We start from the raw sequence: 22,737 nt of genomic DNA, 5'->3' as shown, positions 1-22,737 counted from the left end.
AATCAGAACAGCTTGTTAATCAGGACGGCTTGATAATCAGGACACCTTGATAATCAGGACGGCTTGATAATCAGGACACCTTGATAATCAGGACACCTTGATAATCAGGACACCTTGATAATCAGGACACCTTGATAATCAGGACACCTTGATAATCAGGACACCTTGATAATCAGGATACCTTGATAATCAGGACACCTTGATAATCAGGACACCTTGATAATCAGGACACCTTGATAATCAGGACACTATTGGCTGGTTCATATTACACTATAACACATAATGTTGTTGAGGTTCTGAAGTATATACCTCTTATGTGTCTATCATTTGTAACCTCATATGAGATAAACTGGGAGATTAGAGGTGTATTGACAGACAAAAGTCTGGGGACATCAACTCTACATTTAACAATTAAAAATTAATAAAACATGTAGTCACATGTACAGGATATGGCTCACATGAGCTCATACACACAACTTGTGAATCTTAATTCCATGACTCCAGTAAGGATTAGTGGGAGATTTAAAAACCCTAATATCCCAGTAGTACAACTGTCACTCTTACAAGTTGACAAAATCCTCACCTAATGTCCTACATACACCCTGTAGCCCTTACTGGTGGGGTTATGTGTATATGTGATACATGGTAAAGGTGACCTATCTGCCCATTGTATGGACATGGGAGCTGTTACAACTTGCTGTGTCTGCCTATAATAATGTGCAGATATAGTAGTCCATTCTGGATGTCAAGAACAAGTTTCAAGGTTTTTCTGTTTCCTAGGTTGGCAGGCCTGCACCATGACGTATCCATATTTCACAGGTCTTAAGGTGTCCATATTACACCGGTACATATTACATCAATTAGCTGATACATAAATACACTGAAGAAGTATGGAACCTGTGCAAGAACAGAGTAGCCAGGTAATCTCAACAAGTTGTACAAAACACACGTCCCTCAGCTTTGTGACTAGATGAATGACTGGGATTACACCAGATCTCACTCTTATCACATCTCCTGTACATCTGCTGCTACGAATTGTATCCAGTTTTTCTTGATGATGTATCAGCACCGATCAATGCACCTGTATTCTAATTAATTCGTAAGGAAGGTTTGTGTAGTGAGTACAATCGACGGCAAGCGACTACAAGTCAAACACAGCACGTATTTTGTTGTATACTTGGCGATACGCGGTTGGCGAACAGGGTGATGATGGAAGCGAGTAGCCAAGCTGTGATCATCAGTCAATTGCAGCTGTGCTAATGATGCTCAGCGAGGTAATGTTGTGTTCTTTTATGAAAACATTAGATGCTTCAACTCTTGGTATAAAGTTTAGCTGATGGTGTCACGTTGTCTTGAACGTTCTATTAGAGTGGTAACATCTATATTGTAGATATGACTAAATGAGAGTTCACTGAGAGAGATGGATCAGCTAGTTCAGACCAAATAAATAATAAATCAAACCATAACAAATATCATAGATAATGTTATCATGATAAAACAATAGTCTAAATGTGTCCTTGTTGTGTGTTATTGTGTGTATCTCTTCATTTGTAGATCTCCAAGTGTTTGATGGATCACAAGCTGTTAGTGGTGAGTTGTAGTTCAGTTATAATTCTGTTACTTGTTATCAGCTCATTTGTTATGTAATCACCAAACTAGTTGATTGTGTACATGTAACAATATAATGGGAATAGTATAGGGTAATTTTGCTGTTAACACTGACAAGTTGTAACACTTGTTATTTAAAGGCCTGTACTGCAAGAGGTTTACGCACCATAGTATTTTAGGATATATGTGACCCAGTCTGAGAAAACCAGTCGTCAGCAGATTTAATTTTTCACCCAGGACACAAAGCTACATGAATAAACTACCTAATTCCACAATCAAAATCAGCTAGACTTGAGTGGTCTGGTTTTGCTGGCTGCTTTTCCCAAGCCCAGTGGCGATCTATACGTGCGGTGTGAGGCCCTAAATGGAGCTCTGGTCAGCCTGGAGATGACTGTATGTGGCTATACAGCTCTGGTGTTGAATAAGTACCTCTGCTGTGAATTTCCTTTCATTTTAGCCAATTTTAAGAGCTCAATGGCCCAAAACTTGGCCTAATTCCTTCCTTTTCAAGTTTTGAACACCATCTTGCCTGCCTCCCATCCATTTTGCAGCTCACCTGATACAGTCAACCTCGGTTTAAAAACTATCTAAAATGGCGGGAAACTTAGTTGTTGGCTACTTGTACAGTGGATGCTGTGGAAGGTAAGGAATTGGGGTAAAACGTGTGAGAATTTGGTACACATAGCTTCGACCATTGGCGAGCTACAACACGCTAAATACTTAACTTATATGTGTTGAACTAATTCAAATCAAATTGATGTCAAGTATTCTTAGTACAAATTGTTCTCTATTCATGTCATATGTGTCCCGGGGCCCTTCAAACCTCAATACATTGTTTTTCTAGCTGCTAAACAAGCTGGTGCCATATTTGGTAGTATAATCACACATCAAAGTATTATGATGTGTTGGTCAGTGTGACCCTCAGGCAATACATAATGTAATGTATTTGTTGTATTAACAAGTTGTTGTGATCACTAGTGATATAGTTGTAACATGAGCACGAGTGATTTGCCTGATATGTATGCCTGCGCCCCCCTCTAGTGAATGTGTGTGCTCTATTGGATTAGGCCTACAACAAATAAATTCCCTCCATCACCCACACCTGTGTACTAGCTCAAATTTCATATTCTTCATTATTTTCTGGTTTTCCTAACATACTGTACTGTCAGGCTCAGTAAAAGCCGTGTCAGCTCACATGTCAGTGTGCTGTCATGGGTTATATTATTCCTGTAACTTATAAGATTCAGTCGCTTTTGTTTGATGACATAATGATGAACTAGTACTTGATTTCTCCACTGTGATATTGTAAGATGCTTGAAAAGGTGAGAGGATTACCCAAGAAATTCCCGTCAGATAATGCCAAGACATTTAAGACTGCAGCCAAGACGATAGACTCGGTGCTGCTGAAGGATGAAGATGTCAAGAGTTATCTCTTGTGTGTTGGAGTTGGACAAAAGAACAAATTGTAGAGAGAACAAATTCAGTCGCTTTTGCATTAGATTTTGTCACATTTGCACAAGAATGAAGTACAACTGTTGTAAACAACTCTTTATAAGGTGATAATTCTTCTGCTACAGCTTCTTCAGCAACATTCGCAACTGTGCTTTGTCACTGGCGATAGGTGTGGACAAATTATTAATCAATCTTTGCTTTGTTCTGTCATGTTAGGACAAATTATATTATTCCTGTAACTTTGCTGTTTCAAGTAATGACTTGAAACGCTTGTAATGGAAAATGGACTGCCCACCCTCCCACATACAAATATGCCAGTACAATAGAAAATAAGAGTACATTACAATCTGTATTGTATAAGTGTATGTGGTTGTGGTCTAGTCTGTTGTCCTGACTACGTACTGTTACACATTTTTACTGTTTAATAAGACCACCTCATTAAGTGTTGTATGGAGTGAAATTTGGCCACCAGTCAGACCCCATCAGTACAGCTTAGAATAGACCTTGTGCGTGCCAAGACGTGGTCTGGCAAAAACCAGAAAAAAGTTGCTATGGCTTCAAGTTTCACGATAGTTTATGAGAAAAGTGAGGGCAAAAGTATCGAGTGTTCTATAGCAAAAACCTTCCCTAGGCAGAATAACTCGCCATGCAGCAAATATGTTATAATACTTTTACCCAGTAACTTACTTTATACCAGTGCTACTCTATCTTTTAGCACGATTCCTTCATATTAGCATTTAAAAATTTTCTTAGGCATAGAATGTGTATGTCTTTTGCCCTCAAAAAATGGCGGATGCATTATTTTGATGATGTAATAAAGTGCCACGCCTTGGCACGCACATGGTCTATACAGAGGTAGATAATGGATGAGATCCATCAGTGTGTATTAGTTGTTGTTATTGTTTAAGGTAGTCGGCAGCCACAGTTGATGATGAAGGCTTTTATGGACCTGGCGTTTCAGCAGCAATCCTTCCAACTGCCATCTATTAAGGAACTGAGGTATGCTAGCTTGATGTGTGTTAGCCAATCCAAATTATTCACTGAGCTAATTATAACACCAACAAACACAACCACTGAGAATTTTTGTAAACTTACTGATAAGCACGAAATGGCTGCAATCCCAAGACTGTATAATCTGCTGCTACTGGGTAGCCTACAGATGTACATAACTAAATTTATTGCTCACGCTGGGGTGGGGGCTTGTGTTGGATAAAAAAAATAGTGAAACTTTAAAGACTGTTTTTACAATCCACAGTATTGTGGTGTTAAGAAATTAGATGGTATCAAAACAGATACCATGGTTTAACTAAATACTTGGTATATTGCTCAGCACTAACTCCAGTTATAGAACATGTGTGACCCACTGAGCGAAATGTGTAATTTTTGTTTTGGGCATTGAAATCAATGCATGCTACAAAAAAAATTACACATATTTTAATCGCTTCAGTACAGTATACTATTGCTATAACTTCTATGCCATTGGATTCACTTCTTCATGGAGAGTAAGAATATCTTTATGTACCATGAAGTTATATGTGTTTGTGCACAATACAGTAAAGTGTACTACAGGTATCATCTCTGTTTCTATGCTTGAACAGCTTTCTTGCTTGATAGCATTGGTGAATATTGGCCAAGCACTAATCCTTGATATCAATTCCCCAGTTGATAGTGAACACAGTGAGACAAGCCTACTAGCCTGTTGCAATTGTGACTTCTATATTAGGGATCATGAAGGGTTGAGCTTTTCTGGCCAACCCTAAACCATCCTCACAATACCTTCATGGCTCCTAGGCAGTATTGGTGAGGTATAAGCACACCCAAAAGTATCTACAGAGCAGCCAAGTTGCTATGGAATTTCACAAAAATTTTATTTAGCAGAATTTTCTACTAACTGACTAACTGCCTGATGCCTTCAGACAAGCATAACTCAATAACTGCTAAAGCTACTGGCCTGATATTTTCATTGTCAAATGTCTCTTCAACTTGACTGGTGTCTTTTCGCATACCGCAGTACTTACAGTACAATGTGTGCTTCATGGACTTGTGTCCTCCTTTGTGTCCCAAGAATTTTCAGTCAGACTAGGGATTGTAGCCATGAAAATAAGAGTGTTATTTAAACCATTAAACATTTTCTGAGATATGAATCACACTCTGGTGCAGATGAGGTCAGTCACACATTACAATCCAATGAAAGGAGATTACACAACCAAGCATTGTGTCAGGTGTTAGGTCTTGTTTAGTTGCTAGGACTCTAGGGATATTTGGCGCCAATCTGAGGTGTCAACATTTCTACAAGATGAATGATGACATGTGTTCAACCTCCTTTGTTCTGGGTGTCATCAATCACTGCCAAATTCCATGGTTAGCTGTAACTCTGAACAAAGCTGGTAATATTTGTGTTTATAAACTTTGCTGGAATTTTGTAAATTTTTGCCATCTCGAATAAATCTGTAGTGAATATCTTCAATGAGAACACTCTTTAGATTTACCACATCATACAGTACGATAGTACTGTGTATTAGGGATCATGAAGGGTTGGGCTTTTCTGGCCAAAATATCCTGAAACCATACACCCATGTGAGCAAAACGTTAAATGGTAAAGCAGCTTGCACATAAGAAAGTAAAAGCGAAATGAAGTCTGTATTAAACTTCTGCAAAGGCTGACTTTGCTCTGAGGTGGTTTCTTTTCAGTGGTCTGAAATATGGGTGTGGCGACTCTACTCGTGAACTACTTTCTCTTCTAGACATTTAACAACTGAAAAACAACAGTGCAAGCCTTGTAGACTACCTGTGGTCTACGTAAAGTATGCATGTTTTTGAAAATATTAAGAAAGAAAGTCAGTAGTATTACAATCTAACATTCCTAAAGTTGTCTAGTGATCAAGTCACACCTGGTCTGGATCTTCAGAGTTTCCATGGCAACATTCTAAGTAGTGACAGGGTCCATAGTGAGGTAGTTGTACACTGCAGTGAGTATTGTGTTTGTTTGTTTGTTGTTTCATAGCTGTTACTGGATATGATGTCACAAGGTGTCCATAAGTCTCCTCTTTACGTCGCTTCACAATCTGAGGTAGTATGGAGTGTATGTGTTGTGTTGTGTGTGATGTGTGTCATTGTGTATATAGCAACTTTTAGCCAATCATTTATCAGTTACAACATTTCCGTCACTGCTACTCATCAATGAACAGGACACACATGTTTACAACAAGTAAGTGTTTGTATTTGTAGTATACTATCCATGCAAAAACAGCCAAGCTGTATAAAAGGGTGCGGCCTTCAAAATGCCTGGGTGAAAAAAGTTGTGAAATCAAAGGTGGCGGCCATGAAATGGCTGCAATGGTGTGGATGATAACCTCCTGATTGTCAAGGCGTCCTGATTTTCCAAGTGTCTGGATTATGTATGTGTCCATCAGTGTCCATGTTAATATAGGTGTATTTTTACTTACTGCAGCAAAGTTGGAGAAAAGTTCTTGTTCTCAAATTGGCCATTGTAAAGCAATATATGTCACGCTGTTGTTCATACTATCCCAGGTTAGCCATGGTGTTTCAGCTGGAGCTATCAAACTGAGGTCATACTACTGTATCTGACACAAGCTCGATAGTACATACACCAAATAATGAGTTAAAACACATCAATGGCTGGTGGTTATTTAGGTGCTCAATGAAAAGGAACTAGAATTGTAATGATGGAAGAATAAGCTGTGCAATGTTGTTGCCACCATGTTGAAACTAGGTGGTCTTCCTTTCACCAAAAATACACCTAAAGATAACTGTCACAGAGCATGGCCACATTGTAGTAGTAAATCCTGACTGAAGTCCAGCAAAAGCAAATGATTATTGTTAGCCCAAGTTGAGTGTCCCAGAATGCGTCCACAATGTATCCAACCTGTGCCAGCCCACCTTGTTAGCTACACCCAACTTGACATGGTAACCAGTAAGGGTGACACTTACACCCTGTTTACACTATCATCTCATCGGATACAGTACGGCATGTAACATGTTGGAAACATTCCAGAAATTATAGAAATGTATGGAAACTACATTATGACCTGTGTATTTTGAGTTATGCAGAATTTGGTTTTCGAAGTTTGAAATTCTATAGCATGATGCCTCAACACAATTATAGGTTGTAGTGTGAATTGATCTTACCATGGTTGTGGTTGTGACAAAGTGAAAACGTTTAATCATGTTAATTATGGTAATTATGGTGTAAATGTGTTTACAGCCCACCATGTGACCACCATACCCTGCAGCCATACAAGACATAATTGACATGTTGTTTACAAGTGGTCCTGTGGTCCTATTGGTTCACTATTGTAATTTCTTGTGGTGGAGTATAATTTGTGTTTTATTGAAAGTTGTTATCACAACACATTTTCACAGCCTTGCACAAAACTATGAGTTCTCTCTTTCTGTTTCCTCACACTGCAAACTTACAATTTGTGTGAGCTTCCACTTGTAGTATGTCTATGAGAAAAATATGTAATTTTGGTAATGGCTTTATGTATGGTTTATCATCACTGTATCCTCTTATGGTATGTGCACACAACATGCACTACATGTCCTCCTAAATTATGTACCACAGCTACCTACTGGTGGCTATTGTTTGATAATCATGGTGGTAAAAATCTTACACGTTGTTTCAGTGTAACAGCTGAAGGTCAGGCAGTATATATATTTTGTTTCACAATTTGAAAGAAAAGCTGAAAAGCTACTAGCTGCAGCTATCACCCAATAATGTACTAATGTCAAGTAGAACCCAAACATAGCTAAAGTGTACTTCATGACCTCATTAATAAGACCACCTCATTATAGTGACCATGTCAAGTAGGTCCCAAACATAGCTAAAGTGTACTTCATGACCTGATTAATAAGACCACCTCATTATAGTGACCATGTCAAGTAGAACCCAAACATAGCTAAAGTGTACTTCATGACCTCATTAATAAGACCACCTCATTATAGTGACCATGTCAAGTAGGTCCCAAACATAGCTAAGGTGTACTTCATGACCTCATTAATAAGACCACCTCATTATAGTGACCATGTCAAGTAGGTTCCAAACACAGCTAAGGTGTACTTCATGACCTCATTAATAAGACCACCTCATCATAATTATCATGTTTAACTTCCATATGTGAATTTGTTACCTGACGAGATTAAGTATTGCATGAATTTATTCTTGCATATAAATTTGTCTGCGAGAACAACCCACTAAATGTATACGTTTGGGATAGTGAGGTAGTCTTATTAATGAGGTCGTGAAGTACACCTTAGCTATGTTTGTGACCTACTTGACATGGTCACTATAATGAGGTGGTCTTATTAATGAGGTCATGAAGTACACCTTAGCTGTGTTTGGGACCCACTTGACATGGTCACTATAATGAGGTGGTCTTATTACTGAGGTCATGAAGTAGACCTTAGCTGTGTTTGGGACCCACTTGACATGGTCACTATAACGAGGTGGTCTTATTAATGAGGTCATGAAGTACACCTTAGCTATGTTTGGGACCTACTTGAGATGGTCACTATAATGAGGTGGTCTTATTAATGAGGTCATGAAGTAGACCTTAGCTGTGTTTGGGACCCACTTGACATGGTCACTATAACGAGGTGGTCTTATTAATGAGGTCATGAAGTACACCTTAGCTATGTTTGGGACCTACTTGAGATGGTCACTATAGTGAGGTGGTCTTATTAATGAGGTCATGAAGTACACCTTAGCTGTGTTTGGGACCTACTTGACATGGCCACTATAATGAGGTGGTCTTATTAATGAGGTCATGAAGTACACCTTAGTTATATTTGGGGCTGTTTACGTTTGAAAAAATATTTGTTTTCGTCTTCTTGAAATTGACGGTCTTTACTGATTTCCCCTTCACTCCAATATTACAACTCATATTCTATTCAAAAGTGAGGATTCTGTCTGTGATATCAAGCGGTGACATCAAGGAGTCTGTTAAACGTTATCCCATACATTGTAGTATGCGGAAGTTACAGGGATTTGTTCGTTTCTGATATCTACTCCAAAACAGTCAAGCTGTGAAAAAAGGGTGCGGCCTTCCAACTGTAGTATGAAAAAGATGTGATATCAAGGGTGGTGGCCAAGAAATGGCTGCATTTGTAATGTCACACAAATTGATGATATCATTTCTTGACCGCCACCTTTGATATTACATCTTTTTCATACTAGCCTCTTTTGGAAGGCTGAACCCTTTTTCACAACTTGGCTGTTTTGGATTAGACAGCATTTCCTTTTGCATTTGACTTTTCCTTGGCCAGGTAAACATTTGATAGTTAACAATACACACAGGACAATTTCATAGGTACATATATGGTAGGGAAGAACTGACACTAACATTTATTAGGGAATGCCACAAAGTGTCCTGATCCATTCATTACCTTTTGCATATCATGTTAAAGGAAAGAATTACTACTGCCAGGCGTATTAATTGTGCAACTAAGCATGTGTCCCAATTGTCAGTGATTGAAATGTGAAGGTGTCATTCCATTAGTGTTCAGTTATGTTCCACCTGTTATACAGTGATACAGATGAAGAACAGTTTGAGAGGTATCAATTTAATCACACTACAATAAACAAAGCACTGATACCATGCTGTGAGTTACCACCAATCAAAACCTACACGGTAATGGAGAAAGGAATGGAACACAAAAGGGAGGACAAAGATAGGTCCATGCTGCATATATTGTAGCTGGTGTGGTTGGCGATAAGACACTCTTGGGCTGAAATGACATTGAACAGTGAAGAAACCGAGCCCATAACCCTGTCAATAGTCAAGTTATGTGCTTGTTAGGAAGCATCAGTCAGGCAGACATTTCAGTTAGTAGAAAATTCAGTTAAAAGGATATTTAGATATAAACTTATTGGAGGTGCTTGGGGTTGCTGTGAAGACATGTATGGGCTTGGTTATACCTAACCAATACTGCCAAGCTGTTATAAGGAAAAGTGAGGCTGGTTGTTGGCTGATATTTTTGGACAAGAAAGCCCAAACCTCCACCATACAGTACTTACTATTATAATGTATGTTTTTTTTTTTTGGAAAATTCTGACTTCAAAATTTAAAAGTTTCTGCCACAAAGAGTGAAGCACATACGGGAGTAAATAATATATGATTGAAATTTTTATTTGGGTGACTTACGTATGCCATACCATGTGTTATTTGTGTACACAGGGATACCATGGCAACCAGTGATATAAGAAGGGGATTTTTGAAAGCTATATTACAGTGGAATTCTACTGTCAGTATTGTTAGGAAGCCACAGTATACTGATCAGTCCAACCGACAACAGAACAATGACAATGTTGTCATGGTGAAGACTTCAAAACAAAGAGATGTTGCCATGGCACCACCAATAAGGTATGCTGTATAATAGTTCTAATTGTACTAGTATTTTTTAAAAATTGTTAATTTAAAAATGAAGTAGGGATCCATGCAATAAAAGTAGTGAAACAAGAGATGAATGATAGTGTTACAGCATAGCTCAGTGGGAAAGTCCCTACTTTGGCATTAGCTATAACAATTACTTTGTTCAATGCCAAAGTAGGGACTTTCCCACCAAGCTATGCTGTAATACCATCATTCATCTCTTGTTTCACTACTTTTATTGCATAGATCCCTACTTCATTTTTAAATTAACATTTCTAGTTTGTTTATTTTTTTGTTGGAGCACAGCTAGCTAGCTTCAGTGTAATTTATGACTGTTCAATTAGAATATCATACATTACTGTTGTAATTGTATTAGAGTATCACGAGTTAGCCAAGGGGTGTGCAGCTAGCTAGACCAATAAGGGGTGAGGTCATCTTGTTCACTGTTAAGTACAGTCTATTTCTGATTGGTTAAACAAAGTGTTAAAAGTCATGTGCTTGAAAGTAACCAATGAGATCGGCAGCTTTCAGTTTAAACTAGTGCCATCCGCCTGGTATGAAATTTCATTGGTTATTTCTATTCACATGATATTTTTGCATTTGGCTTACGTGGATGACCAACCTGAAATAGACTGTAAATATAATATAGCTAGACTGTTAAGAGGTGTTCATGGTCTTCGTACTCTATGTATTGCGAATAGTTCACCTACTGTAGATCTTTATTTGATGGGTGTGGTTGTGAACCTATCGCGAACGGGATCTGAATCGCAAAGTTGCAGATACAGGTGTATCTAGGTAGTATACCTGTTATAGTAGTGCCAGGACTGAAGCGCTTCTGAAAATCCAGCTCTGAAATAATTCTGTGGCGTCTAAATATGCAGCTGAAAGAAAGTGTTATATAGAAAATTAATGCCTTGGTATGGTTTCGTTGGATGAAGAAGAAGACAAGCAGCTTGATTGAAGATAAAAGAAAAGACAAGGTGCAGAGGGCCTATACTTGTCGGAACCCCAAAAGGCACATCCCACTGGTGGGTTTGCTTTTGTGGCGTAAATTGGTGGCCATGTATTGCTTTGTTTGGCCTCTAGCCTTGCAACTGTGGTCAGTCAGTCAGGCAGTCAGTCTAAAATTTGAGTTTTGGCAATTTTTTAAAATTCTATATCCGGCCACCTGTCAGTGTTTTATTATAATGAATGCTGTGTTATATATCATATGGACTAGTACTATTCCGTAAAGGTGATTTTCGTCCCGTAAAATGTCTCTAGGATGATTTTCAAAGGAGAAATTTTGGGTGGCGCACAAAATTTTTGGGGATCCCTACTTAAACGGTACTACCGTACCATTTGATATATGAATGAGGTACTTAATTGTTGTATAGCAAATATACGTAATAGTTGCTAACATGATCAGATATTCATGATGCAGCTATACTATATATAGTACCATGCTATGCTATTACTGTAAAGTGGATTTTAGTGTTTGGGATCATTCACTATAAAATTTAAGTTTGTGAGAATTTTGATGCCATGATAAAACATAATATTACATGATTTTGCTAAGATCACATGCTGTTGAAAGCTTTATCACTACTAAACATTCTGGAAAGATGTTTGCCTAACCAAAGCTATGTCCTGTAATAAAAGTTGAAGCAAAAAGTGTAGATACGAAAAGGTTCATGTGACTGAAACTAACAATCTATGCTCGAGCCAAAAATGGTTGTGATTTACCTGCAGTCTTGCTAACAAGGTTCCAGCTCTCTTTCTTAAAGCTTTCTCCCATCCCATGCAGGCTAGTTAAAAGATATCTCCTCAACTGTTGTCTAATTTGTCTATCATGTTTTATCCGCAAATTCTCTCTGCAAAGCCAAGGTTGTCCTTCAGTTTCGTTTGTGTTTGTGTATGTAGCTCTTTTCAAGTCGAAGACATACGTTTTTCCTGGTAGCCTACTGGTAGCTTTTCCTGGTAGCTTACTCATTTCCTGATAGGCTAGCTGTGGTGTTTTTTTGTCATTAAATACCTGAAGAGCCCAACAGGAAGGTAGTTCACGAAGGTTGTAGAAAGTCGTTACATCCGTATTTCAAACCAGCAAAAAGAAATCACTTCAGTGCAAAGCTGACTTGCTGTCTGTTTGGTGTTTAATTATCATATGCTGGCTGCTTTTACCATTAAATGGATTTGCTTACATGGGTGTGTACGGACTAACATAGATAGATAGATAGATAACCCAGGCACCGGCCGGGCAGGCCAGCTGTGACTATGCGCCTGTTAATTAGGATTTTTAAGTATATGTTAAAGCATTGCTGCAAGTGCTATATGGAAAATAAAGTACGGGGCGCACGGCCAAGTGCTTTATTTATCATATAGCATGAGCAAGGTAATGCTTTAAATGATTTATGGAACTTTCTAGTCGTGTAGCTTCACCATACACTAGGACTTGTAATTAACGTGCGTTGCACAAACTATTAGCAGCCTGAATGCACACAACAAAGTAACTCACGCTTAGTTCATCATAGTTTGGCATGATAGATGTTCATCATGTATTTTGGAAGGTTTGAGTCGTAACCCACAAATGATTCTATTGTGACACATGGTGAATTATTTCCGTGAGACCTGTGGAACGCCCCACTACCTCTTCTGAACTGCGCTTGACAGAGGTTCAGCTTGACTCATCTGTTTAATGTCTTTGTATCTGTTTACTGTGTTCATTTTGTAATTCTATTCAAACTGGAAAAAAAATTTTCCATGATATCTCCAGAACTTGTCTGTTTACATCAACAAATGTAACAGCAACATTACCTTCTCCCACCCATCATCGAAGCATTTAGGTATCATGTCTATAAAAGTAACCCAGTGGTAGAACTCATATTGGCTGGGGTGATTGACCACTCAGCGCAGCGAGGGCTATCAGCCTTCACCGGCTTGGGTGATTAGTCATACTGGCGTGAGCGCCGCAGGCTATTAGTATACACTAAAATAAGTGGGCAACTGTGCTTTATTACCCACAAAGCAATAAAGCACTCTTTGTGGGCAATAAAGCACTGCTTGCCCTAAAGTGTACTTTATGAAGTTTAAAGTACACTTTTTCCTTTGATCTTGCCCCCGCAAAGTTCTATAAGTTAAAAGTATTGAAACAAAGGAAAAGCAAGTGGCTATTTCACTTTGTCCTCAGCTATGTTTCTCCCATTGCAAAGTGCTACAAATTAATAATAGCACGAGAAGCGACTTTACAATTAATTCCAGTCAAAACGGAAATTATGGGTGATTTCTGTATAGTCAGCTATTATACACTACCAGCATATCATCACCTACACGTTAATGTATAAAGAATTGTTTTGTTTCTGCTCTAAAACTTTTAAAACTTTTCTTAATTACACAGAAGAGAAGAATGTGAATTCCTGTGTGTATGCCAGTTTGATTTAAGTGATTGATTTCTATGTAGACTTTATGAACATACCATAGTGTTTATAACCTATTGTAAAGGGCTGATGATATTTGTCATTGTGAGTGTCTAAACCATCAGTGATATCATAGTAACCATTGTGCTCACACACTTCAGGCAGTCAAAATGGCAAAAAGGAAGTCACTCTTCACGTGACCATCACCATGGTAAACAAAGGTGCTTGTATGGCATCACATGGTCTAAATGAATAGAGTCTATACAGAGACTACTCTAATAGAACACACACTTACACTACAGAGTGTCACTGTACACTGGTTAATGAAATACTCTAATAGAACAGTGATCTGATAATTGAGTGTACATCACATGTTGTTATCATCTCACAGGCCTCACCTGATGGACCTACAATCTGCTGTAGCCTACACGTTCCGTAGGGAGGTCCCTCTACACTCTATTGTGTCCGGAGCAGCCTTCTCTGCACTAACACAATTTGTACAACTACTAGAACAGGTACACCTGTATGAGTGTAGTGTTGTCATCTTATAAATGGCCAAGTATTTGTGGGACAAAGTGACAAACTATGTATAATTTCAAAAAAGCATAATTGTTTGACTGTTCTTTGTAACTGTTCAACGCTGTAAACATCTCATCTCTCTGACTCATTACAGGTGTTTGCCTTACTTGATCGTCCCACTAGAGATGCTTTACAGAACATCAACTTTCAACTGAACAGTCGTAAACAGGCTGGCTTCATGCTATCCCGGGACTGGGTCAAGCTTCTGGACATTAAAGTAAGTAACATGCTACAAAGTCACATACTCTACTAACTTGTAATCAAACAGTATGGTAGTACTGTTTAACTGTACTGTTTAGTAGCGTTCCCCCTAAAAGTGACACGCACCACTAATAAATACTGCATCTAAACACCATCACAGAAATATGATACACTATGAATATCACCTTTAGTTTCATTTAACATCAACTACAGCATTAAAGAAAATACTTACAGGTGGCTGGATATTGATTTAAAGAAAATCGTCAAAACTCAAATTTTGATAATTTGACAGCTTGCCAGACCATAGTCGCAAGGTCAGAGCCAAATGAAACAACACATGGTCACCATTTTACGCCATAGCAACAAACTCACTAGTGGAATGTGCCTTTCATGGTTCCACCGAATGTTTCTTTTATCTTCAATTAAATGTTCATCTTCATGTCGGGAACCGTACCAAGGGGTTAGTTTTTCGTATTGACATATTTAGATGCCATAAAACGGGGGGGGGGGGGGGGGGGTTTGTGTGTGTGTTGTAAACTGTTTACTTTGGTTGTCTTTGTATTGGTTATACCTTGCTTTGTTTAGTTTTGTGTGTACTATCAATGTATTGTAATGTGTCCCTCCGGGCAAGGAAGAACAGCTGTAGCCGATTGCTCGGAGGTTAAATATATAAATCAAATTAAATCAACTATTTGAGGCACTTAACGGACTGTAACTTTGGGAGCTGGGCTTATAAATAAATTTCAGTGAGCCATGCCCCTTCACATTTTAGTGCTGAGGCCATGATCTGGCTCTGTAGAAAACAAGGTATTGTACCACGCCCCCAGCTTAATCTACTGAGTAGTACTGTAGCGAGATCAAGATACTCTAATACAGCAGTCACAATCACATGTGTATTTATAGCTATGCTCTAATAGAATAAGTTAATAAAAGTATTGTAATTAATTAATGAAGTAGGGTTCTAGTGATGAAAAGTAGTGAAACAAGAAATGATGATATCTATTCCTACGCGGCATTGTAGCAATGTAGGAAAATCCCTAACATGCCAATTTAGGGATTTTCCCTCATAGCTACCATCATCTCTTGTTTCATTACTACTGCATGATGCTCTTACTGCCCTCCAAATTTGAAGTAAATCGACTAAAGCACACTCTAAGTGGTGTGGATGGAGGAAGCTGAAGAAAAATACGAAGGAACTAATTAAGATAAACTTTGAAGGCGCATATCTCAATGGTGGCGTTGGTTTGGAACAAAAGGTGCTCCACCCTGAGGGAGTTTCCACAGTACAAATTGTGTAGGTACTATCAAGCATGAAAATGACATTTTCTTGATTCCTGTAAAGTACACACTTGTCTGTTGTGTACCTGCACTGGTTGTACTTGGCCGCACAACACACTATCGTGTATCTTGATGTTACCATTGTTTTTAATATCATACACCTGTTTCACGGTACAGTAGACCCTCCAACCCCAGTGGTCTGGGACATTGATAAAGTGTCCAGATAAGTGAAAACTCAATTACTTTATTGTAGAAATGAGGGTCTACTGTACCTCACCTACTATATAATACCTCTGTCTCTGTGTGTACGTGTGCAGCTTGATCCGTCGATGTCAGTACTACCCATGGAGCCACAATGGAGGTCATGTGTTGGCACTGAGCCACATTACCGTGGATACCCCTGTGGCTTGTGGACACTACTACACACAGTGACCATACAGTGTATGCCTCAAGTACACATCACAAATGTCGTGGTCAGACCTCACTACAGACCATGGCATATCTCAAGCAGGGAAGCTCTACTGATTGTTAAAAACTATGTGGAGAATTTCTTCACTTGCGAGAAATGTCGAGAACACTTCAGTGAAATGGCGAGGGTTGTCCTGTACGAAGCTGGGGATGATGTGTCAGCCATTTTGTGGCTGTGGCAAGCTCATAATCGTGTCAACAAGAGACTAGCCAATGACATCAGCACAGACCCAGCCCATCCTAAAGTACAGTTCCCTACACCACAGCTCTGCCAATCTTGCTATGTCAATGACACCGATGGATCCAGTCACTGGAACAACACAGCTGTGTTCTTTTACCTCCTAGACTTCTACAGCTTGGGAACAATAAATATCACCAACTCTAAGACAGTGGACTTCATAACAGGCCAACTGTGGTTATATCAAACTGACAGGGGATCTCACTTTACTGCAGTATCAATGGAACCATCATCATTTAGTGTGACAGATCTCAGCTTGTGTATACTGCTGTATGTTTTAATGGCCGTCGTGTTGTTGCTGTGTTTTGCACACCTCTACTACAAGAGACGGAAAAGAAAACCAGCAAAATTTGTAGTGTAAATAATAGAAATATTTTTGTATGTAATGTACTAATATTATTAATACATATTGTATTGAATATGAAACTCAACCCATCAACTACCTGTATACTACTAGCTGTACATGGAAGGCTTCACAATGTTTGGTATATGTCACTTAGTCTGTGACAATTGATCTTATCACCTATTTATTAAGAGTATCAAGAAATGCCAGTTTTAAGTATTCAGTGTGTTGTAGCTTGCCAATGGTTGAAGCTACATGTACCAAATTTTACACCAATTCCTTACCTTCAAGATCATCCACTGTACAAGTAGCCAACATTTAAGTTTCCTGTCATTTTAGATAGTTTTCAACTTAATATTGACAGCTTCAAAAGGGGTGGCCTGGAGGAGGGCAAGAGATTATTTTTAAAAATTAATAGGAAGGTGTAGTAATAAATTAGACCAAGTTATGAATTGTTTGGGTTTCAAAACTGGCTGTCATTTGGAGCACAGGTCTTTATGGAGCTGTACATCCACCCACAGGTTGGCCAGAGCTCCAATAGGGCCCCAGACTGCTTGTACAGATCGCCACTGTGTTTGGGAAAAGCAGACTACTCGGGTTTTGACTATGAAATTTGATAGTTTATTCATGATCATGTACGGTAGCTTTGGAAAATCAAATCTGTTGTCATGGGTGATAAAACCAGTTTCCCAGACCCGGTCACATAAATAGCGTACACAGAGTTTCTGAGGAGCTAGAATCATTCTAGATCTGTTTTGTGGCTTTCAAGACGTATACTACCAAATTATAATCCTGTTGCTGCTATCATGACCCAATTCTCCTGTACTCCAGTTGTGGATTTAGGGGGGTCTCAAAGTTTCCACGGAAACTCCCTTTGAAAAATGCATGATTACACAACAGTTAAGTATTTAAATTAATTGTTGTGGCGTACACCTGTAATAAGCACCTCTACAATTTGTGTGGGTGATAAAATCACTAATACAGATGGTTGTACATACTGCATTATATTAGGACCTTTTTGTACTGGCTAAACTTCATAGTTTTGCCTTTGAAATCACCACTACGGTGTTCACAGCAGTTATTTATTCACCTTTTTTTGGGTCTTCGATACAGCTAGGCTGAAGTTGCGATTATGGAGTGGAACCTGAAACCCCCTCTGAAAATTTCTAGATCTGCCTGTGCTCTGTACCTAGTCAACAATGATTAGCTTGTTTGTCAAATGATCTAATATAAATCAACACTCAATGTATAAAAATATGGAAATTTCCTTCATAACGGGCACTATCTCTTTCAGGGGTGTCACATAACTTTTGAACCAGAACTGTTGGGACCAAAATGTGTTTTTGTAAATTAATTTGTGGAAGTCTACTTTATGCAGGCTTGAGGCCACTATAAACATGTTTTGTCTGACGTTTGCTACTGCTCCAGTTACCCACTTTCAAAGTTGCTTCTCAATTTAAATATGTTAAGCACTAGCACTTTGGTGCCATTGTGGCGTATAAGCATAGCTGAGGTATTGGAATTTAAAGAGTCCTTCAGGAGGTTACATGTCTTTGTGATGTCAATATCAAAACTGACTCCCTGATAGTATAATTATTATACCATATACGGTGATGATCAAAAATTACCAACTGCATTGCAGCTGATTGATGTTATTATAAATTACAAAAATCTGATTTGCTGCTATCATCTTGGGAACAGTAATCTACTGCTGGTAAGATGTCCTTTATTTTTCGGCTACTTCTATTCCTTCATTAGTTGTATCTAACTGATCACATGAGCTCCCCTAACACAGTTGTCTTACTACTAAGGTGACAATGAGTCAGTACATAATCCATAGGACTAGTACACCACCTCACTGGAGACCAGGGGTGGGACAAACATGAATAATTGGTATGTAATGAAATTATGTAAGATCCTGTAAAGTATTCTAAAGAAAGATGTTTTCCACGTCTACAGTATGGACAATTGTTTGTAGTTGTTTTAATGCAAAAACTGTTAGTGATGAACTGGTGACACAATCTAACAATGTTACCAGCATGTGCCTGTGATAAAGTAGACACATCATGCAATGGGTATAGCTTAGCTCTATACAATACTGCACAATGTTCTACAGCACACAAAACTGTTTGGAAGAATTTTATTAAAGTGTACCTGTACCAACTACTAGTGTCATAGTGAAGTCCTGATTTTCCAAGTCAGTTTATGTACTAAATATTATAGCATTGTACACTGGAACCTGTTAATGTGGACACTTACATAATCCAGACACTTAATAAGGTGTCAGAGTATCTAGATCTCGGTGTTACGTATGTAATAGTTATACTAGTGTTGTTTTAGTTCTAAGGAACTAGAACTAAATCTAGTTTTAGTACAGCAATTTAATTCTAGTTCTAGTACACTAGTAAAATTGTGGTCTATTTTAGTTCTAAAACTAAAACTAAACTAAAATTCTTTCACGTTTTGGTTCAAAAACTAGCACTAAACCAAAACCTTTAAAACTTTTAGTTCAAGAACTAGAATTAACTAAACGCTTTCTCAAGCAATCCTACATAAAAGGGTGTTGTACACTATAACCACTTAACACTTTTCTTTGAAGATGGAAATGCCTGCAAATGCTACCATAAACATTGTCAGAGGAGGTTGGACATGCACACATGAGTGCATACATTTTGTATTGAAAGTTTAACCAAGTGTTCACGAAAGTTTTCACAAATACCATTCGAGAGTGCACTTCAAGTTTAGTCTATTCAGCCGGTCAACCCCATTCAACCCCACTACTCCAGGCACGTAAATTGATCTTGAAATCTACAGGATCACGTGTGTAAGCATTCGCTGGGTGGAATCCATGTGTAATACTATAGGAACGCCATATGTATGCGTATTTAAACACAATGATTGTCGAAGAAAGCAATGTGCATGTTAACAAAGCCTCTCAGAGTATTGAAAAAGAAGAGCGGATGCCGCTAGTTTGGCCTTACAGAGAATCAAAAAGAGAATTAGAAACTCACACACCCGCCTTGCAATAAGAATTTGCTGTTCATCTTAAGAAGCACAAGGTAACATGGTGTGGATATTGCTAAACATTTCTTCTATCACTTACTCCTTGTCATATATAAGAATTACACAATTAACAGAAATAAATTTCAGAAGTGCTTGTATCGTGTCCAACCTCCTCTGAAACATTGCTATTCAGCATTAATTCTGCCTATTTAGGTTATTTAAACTCAGTTCTATTAGAGCTTTTGTTCATTTGTGCACAATGGTAAGTGGAAATAGTGCTGAACATCAAAACACCAAATCTAAAGTTTCTGTAAGTCTAGGGGGTGCTACCAAGGTTAGTATATGTGAAGATATCTAACACTAAAACTAACACTAACTAAAATTAGCGATTCCGGAATTCCGTAAAATTTGCATAAAATTTTCTCCGTGAATCTTCCATTGGAGAGTTGGCACAATCATTTCGCTACCATACGAGCGATTGATCAAACAATTGGATCATTTCTAGGGTTTCTGGGGGCAAGGAATACGATGGTGCAGTTAGTTTCCTGCTACAGATATGTTTGTGTGGAGTTTTATGCCAATTATAAGATTATTTTGCAATATAGCCACCACAATGTTATGTTCTTTTTGCAAGAAACGACCCAGCACATGTTAGTTACACCAAGGTGAGCATTTTTGTCCATGTAGTTTTCAATATTACTATGCTAAAAGCGAGCAAATTTGTACCACAAATGGCTCATCGCTTTGATGGCACCATTTTGGTAGCTGTCAAGGAGCTGTACATTAAGAGACAAAATAATCATATAAGCAGCTATACATCATCAGTACAACTCCTTGCTTTGCATGCATATTGTATTTTTGAGTGGAGATGAGTGGAACAGAGTGGTTGCACTTCACCATGTGTATGTTGTTTTGCCATCCGCAAGATGCTAAATGTATGCAACTATTTAGTGGCTTTCTATGGAGGTGACCTTTATTCAGAGGGTCTTACAAGTAAGGTTACACTGTGGTCCATGTATTAAGGTATTTATAACAGAAAAAAGAAGTTCAAAATGTTAGTGCAAAGCTCAGTTATAAGCATTTGTTCAATTGTGCCATTTTTGGGACTTTTTTCAATGGAAAGATATGGAGAAAATTTTGCCTATTTTAAAGGACAAAATTGCTTATAACTCCACCATCCTATAATGGATTTTTAAAAACTAAGTGTTTATGAGATCCTCAGGGAGTACTACACAAGGCTATGCTAAATAAAAATTATTTCCATTAATTTTAAAATTCTCCCGGAATCACTACTAAAATGAAACTAATACTAACTAAATTACAGAAATATGGGGTACCAGAACTAATACTAACTAAAACTATGACAGAATTGGAGTACTAGAACTAGACCAAAATGAATTTGCTGTACTAAAACAACACTAAGTTATACCACAGCTGTGAGGGATTTTGCTGATATATACACACGAACCCTGAGGAGTAAGGGGGTTAGGGTTAGGGTTGTATATATCAGAAAATCCTGATACCGTGACAGTTGTGGTATAAGTGATATATATATATCACTCAGGGCACACTCACCTGATAGGTGAAAGAACTACAGATTACTTACCTCATTTGTTTTATACACTAGCATCTGATGATCGATTGCGGTTTCCATTGCGTGGGCAAATAGCTCTCAGAATGTCATGTTTTAACACATTAGTGATGGGCGATATCAAGATTTTCAGAACGATACGATATCGATACGATATTGACTAAAATTGACCGATATTGATACTTTTCGATACGATATTGTAACATTATTTGTTCATGTAAATTGCCAGTCTTCTTACATAATTTGATAGTAGGTAGCTATAGCTATACACAATGGAGATTCCCCGCCCACATACACAAGAGTAATAGTGATTTGAAAATTGCTGAAGGTAATGGAAAGCTACAATTAACAATTAAATAAGCTAAAATACAGTAAATTCAGATCACGTGATGTATCGTATCGAAATATCGGATTCTTAAAAATATATCGATACTTTTCGATATCAGCAAAAAATCAAACGATACGATATAATATCGATATATCGCCCAACACTATAACACATGCCAGGAACTTTCGATTGTGGGATTGAGAAATAGAGCAGTCAAGATAAAGATAGTCTAATAGAAGACAAAATCAAGATACTCAAATAGAGCAGTCAAGATCAAGATGGCCTAATAGAGCAGTCACAGTATTCGGAGAAGCAGTATAGCAAGCTATGCATGTAGTTATAAATATAGTTGGTGGAGTCAGCAGGTAGTTACCTTATATAGCTATGTCTTGTTTTGTATTTTGTGACTATAAGTGTTGTTACCACTCCTGTAAGGAAGAACAGCTTAGCCAATTGCAAGGAGCTAAAACAATAAATCAAATTAATACCTTTTTTGTCTTCAGCTTACAGCTAGGCCCTTGCATTACCAAAAGTATGGCTATGTAACTTCAGCAACTTTCTGTTGTGTTGTGGTTGAACTATAGATTTGTAGTGCTGTGCCTCTAAAATCTATGGTTGAACAAAGCCAGAATGATTTTGAGGTATTGGGCACTTCAGGACATTGATATTGATGACAATCTCCTATTCCTTTAGTTGTATTCCCCTCCTTGTAGTAGCATGTAAAGTGATTGTAGTTGTGTAGTTTATTAGTGGTTGTACCCTGTAGTCTGTTTGTTCAAGGGGTATGTCACCAACACTCATGCAAAATTGTGTAGTCTTTAAGAATTTCAACTCTAAACGTTTGTAACTAATTTTTACTAAAATA

The 22,737-nt window shown here is 38.1% G+C and overlaps 2 protein-coding genes across 5 annotated transcripts in view; one reads left to right on the top strand and one right to left on the bottom strand.

Annotated features, from left to right (window-relative positions):
- LOC136267727 (kinetochore protein Nuf2-like) overlaps positions 1–22,737 on the bottom strand; it is a 57,923-nt gene that overhangs the window by 3,427 nt on the left and 31,759 nt on the right. The window contains exon 1 of one of the 3 annotated variants that reach the window (XM_066062882.1): positions 584–1,193. The exons of 1 other annotated variant lie outside the window; for it this stretch is intronic. The gene's annotated coding sequence lies outside the window, so the exon portion shown is untranslated. Of the gene's footprint in view, positions 1–583; positions 1,194–22,737 lie in introns of those variants that run through there. One more of the 3 variants, XM_066062880.1, reaches the window with a different exon arrangement.
- Positions 1,574–17,038, top strand: LOC136267722 (sulfhydryl oxidase 1-like). 2 transcript variants are annotated; one of them, XM_066062875.1, is made up of 8 exons: positions 1,574–1,590; positions 3,973–4,059; positions 6,065–6,130; positions 6,186–6,268; positions 10,257–10,442; positions 14,235–14,358; positions 14,517–14,639; positions 16,219–17,038. In XM_066062875.1, exons 3-8 carry the CDS (start codon positions 6,077–6,079, stop codon positions 16,966–16,968), a joined length of 1,320 nt encoding a protein of 439 aa, XP_065918947.1. In that variant the 5' UTR covers positions 1,574–1,590; positions 3,973–4,059; positions 6,065–6,076; the 3' UTR covers positions 16,969–17,038. The 2 variants fall into 2 exon arrangements, with proteins under 2 accessions (XP_065918947.1, XP_065918946.1); XM_066062874.1 differs by lacking the exons at positions 1,574–1,590; positions 3,973–4,059 and having other exon boundaries at positions 5,945–6,130.

This window comes from Dysidea avara, chromosome 9, assembly GCF_963678975.1.
Source record: "Dysidea avara chromosome 9, odDysAvar1.4, whole genome shotgun sequence".
Taxonomy (NCBI): Eukaryota; Metazoa; Porifera; class Demospongiae; order Dictyoceratida; family Dysideidae; genus Dysidea; species Dysidea avara.
The sequence above is the reverse complement of the archived record's forward strand: the minus strand, read 5'-3'. Positions and strand labels throughout refer to the sequence as shown.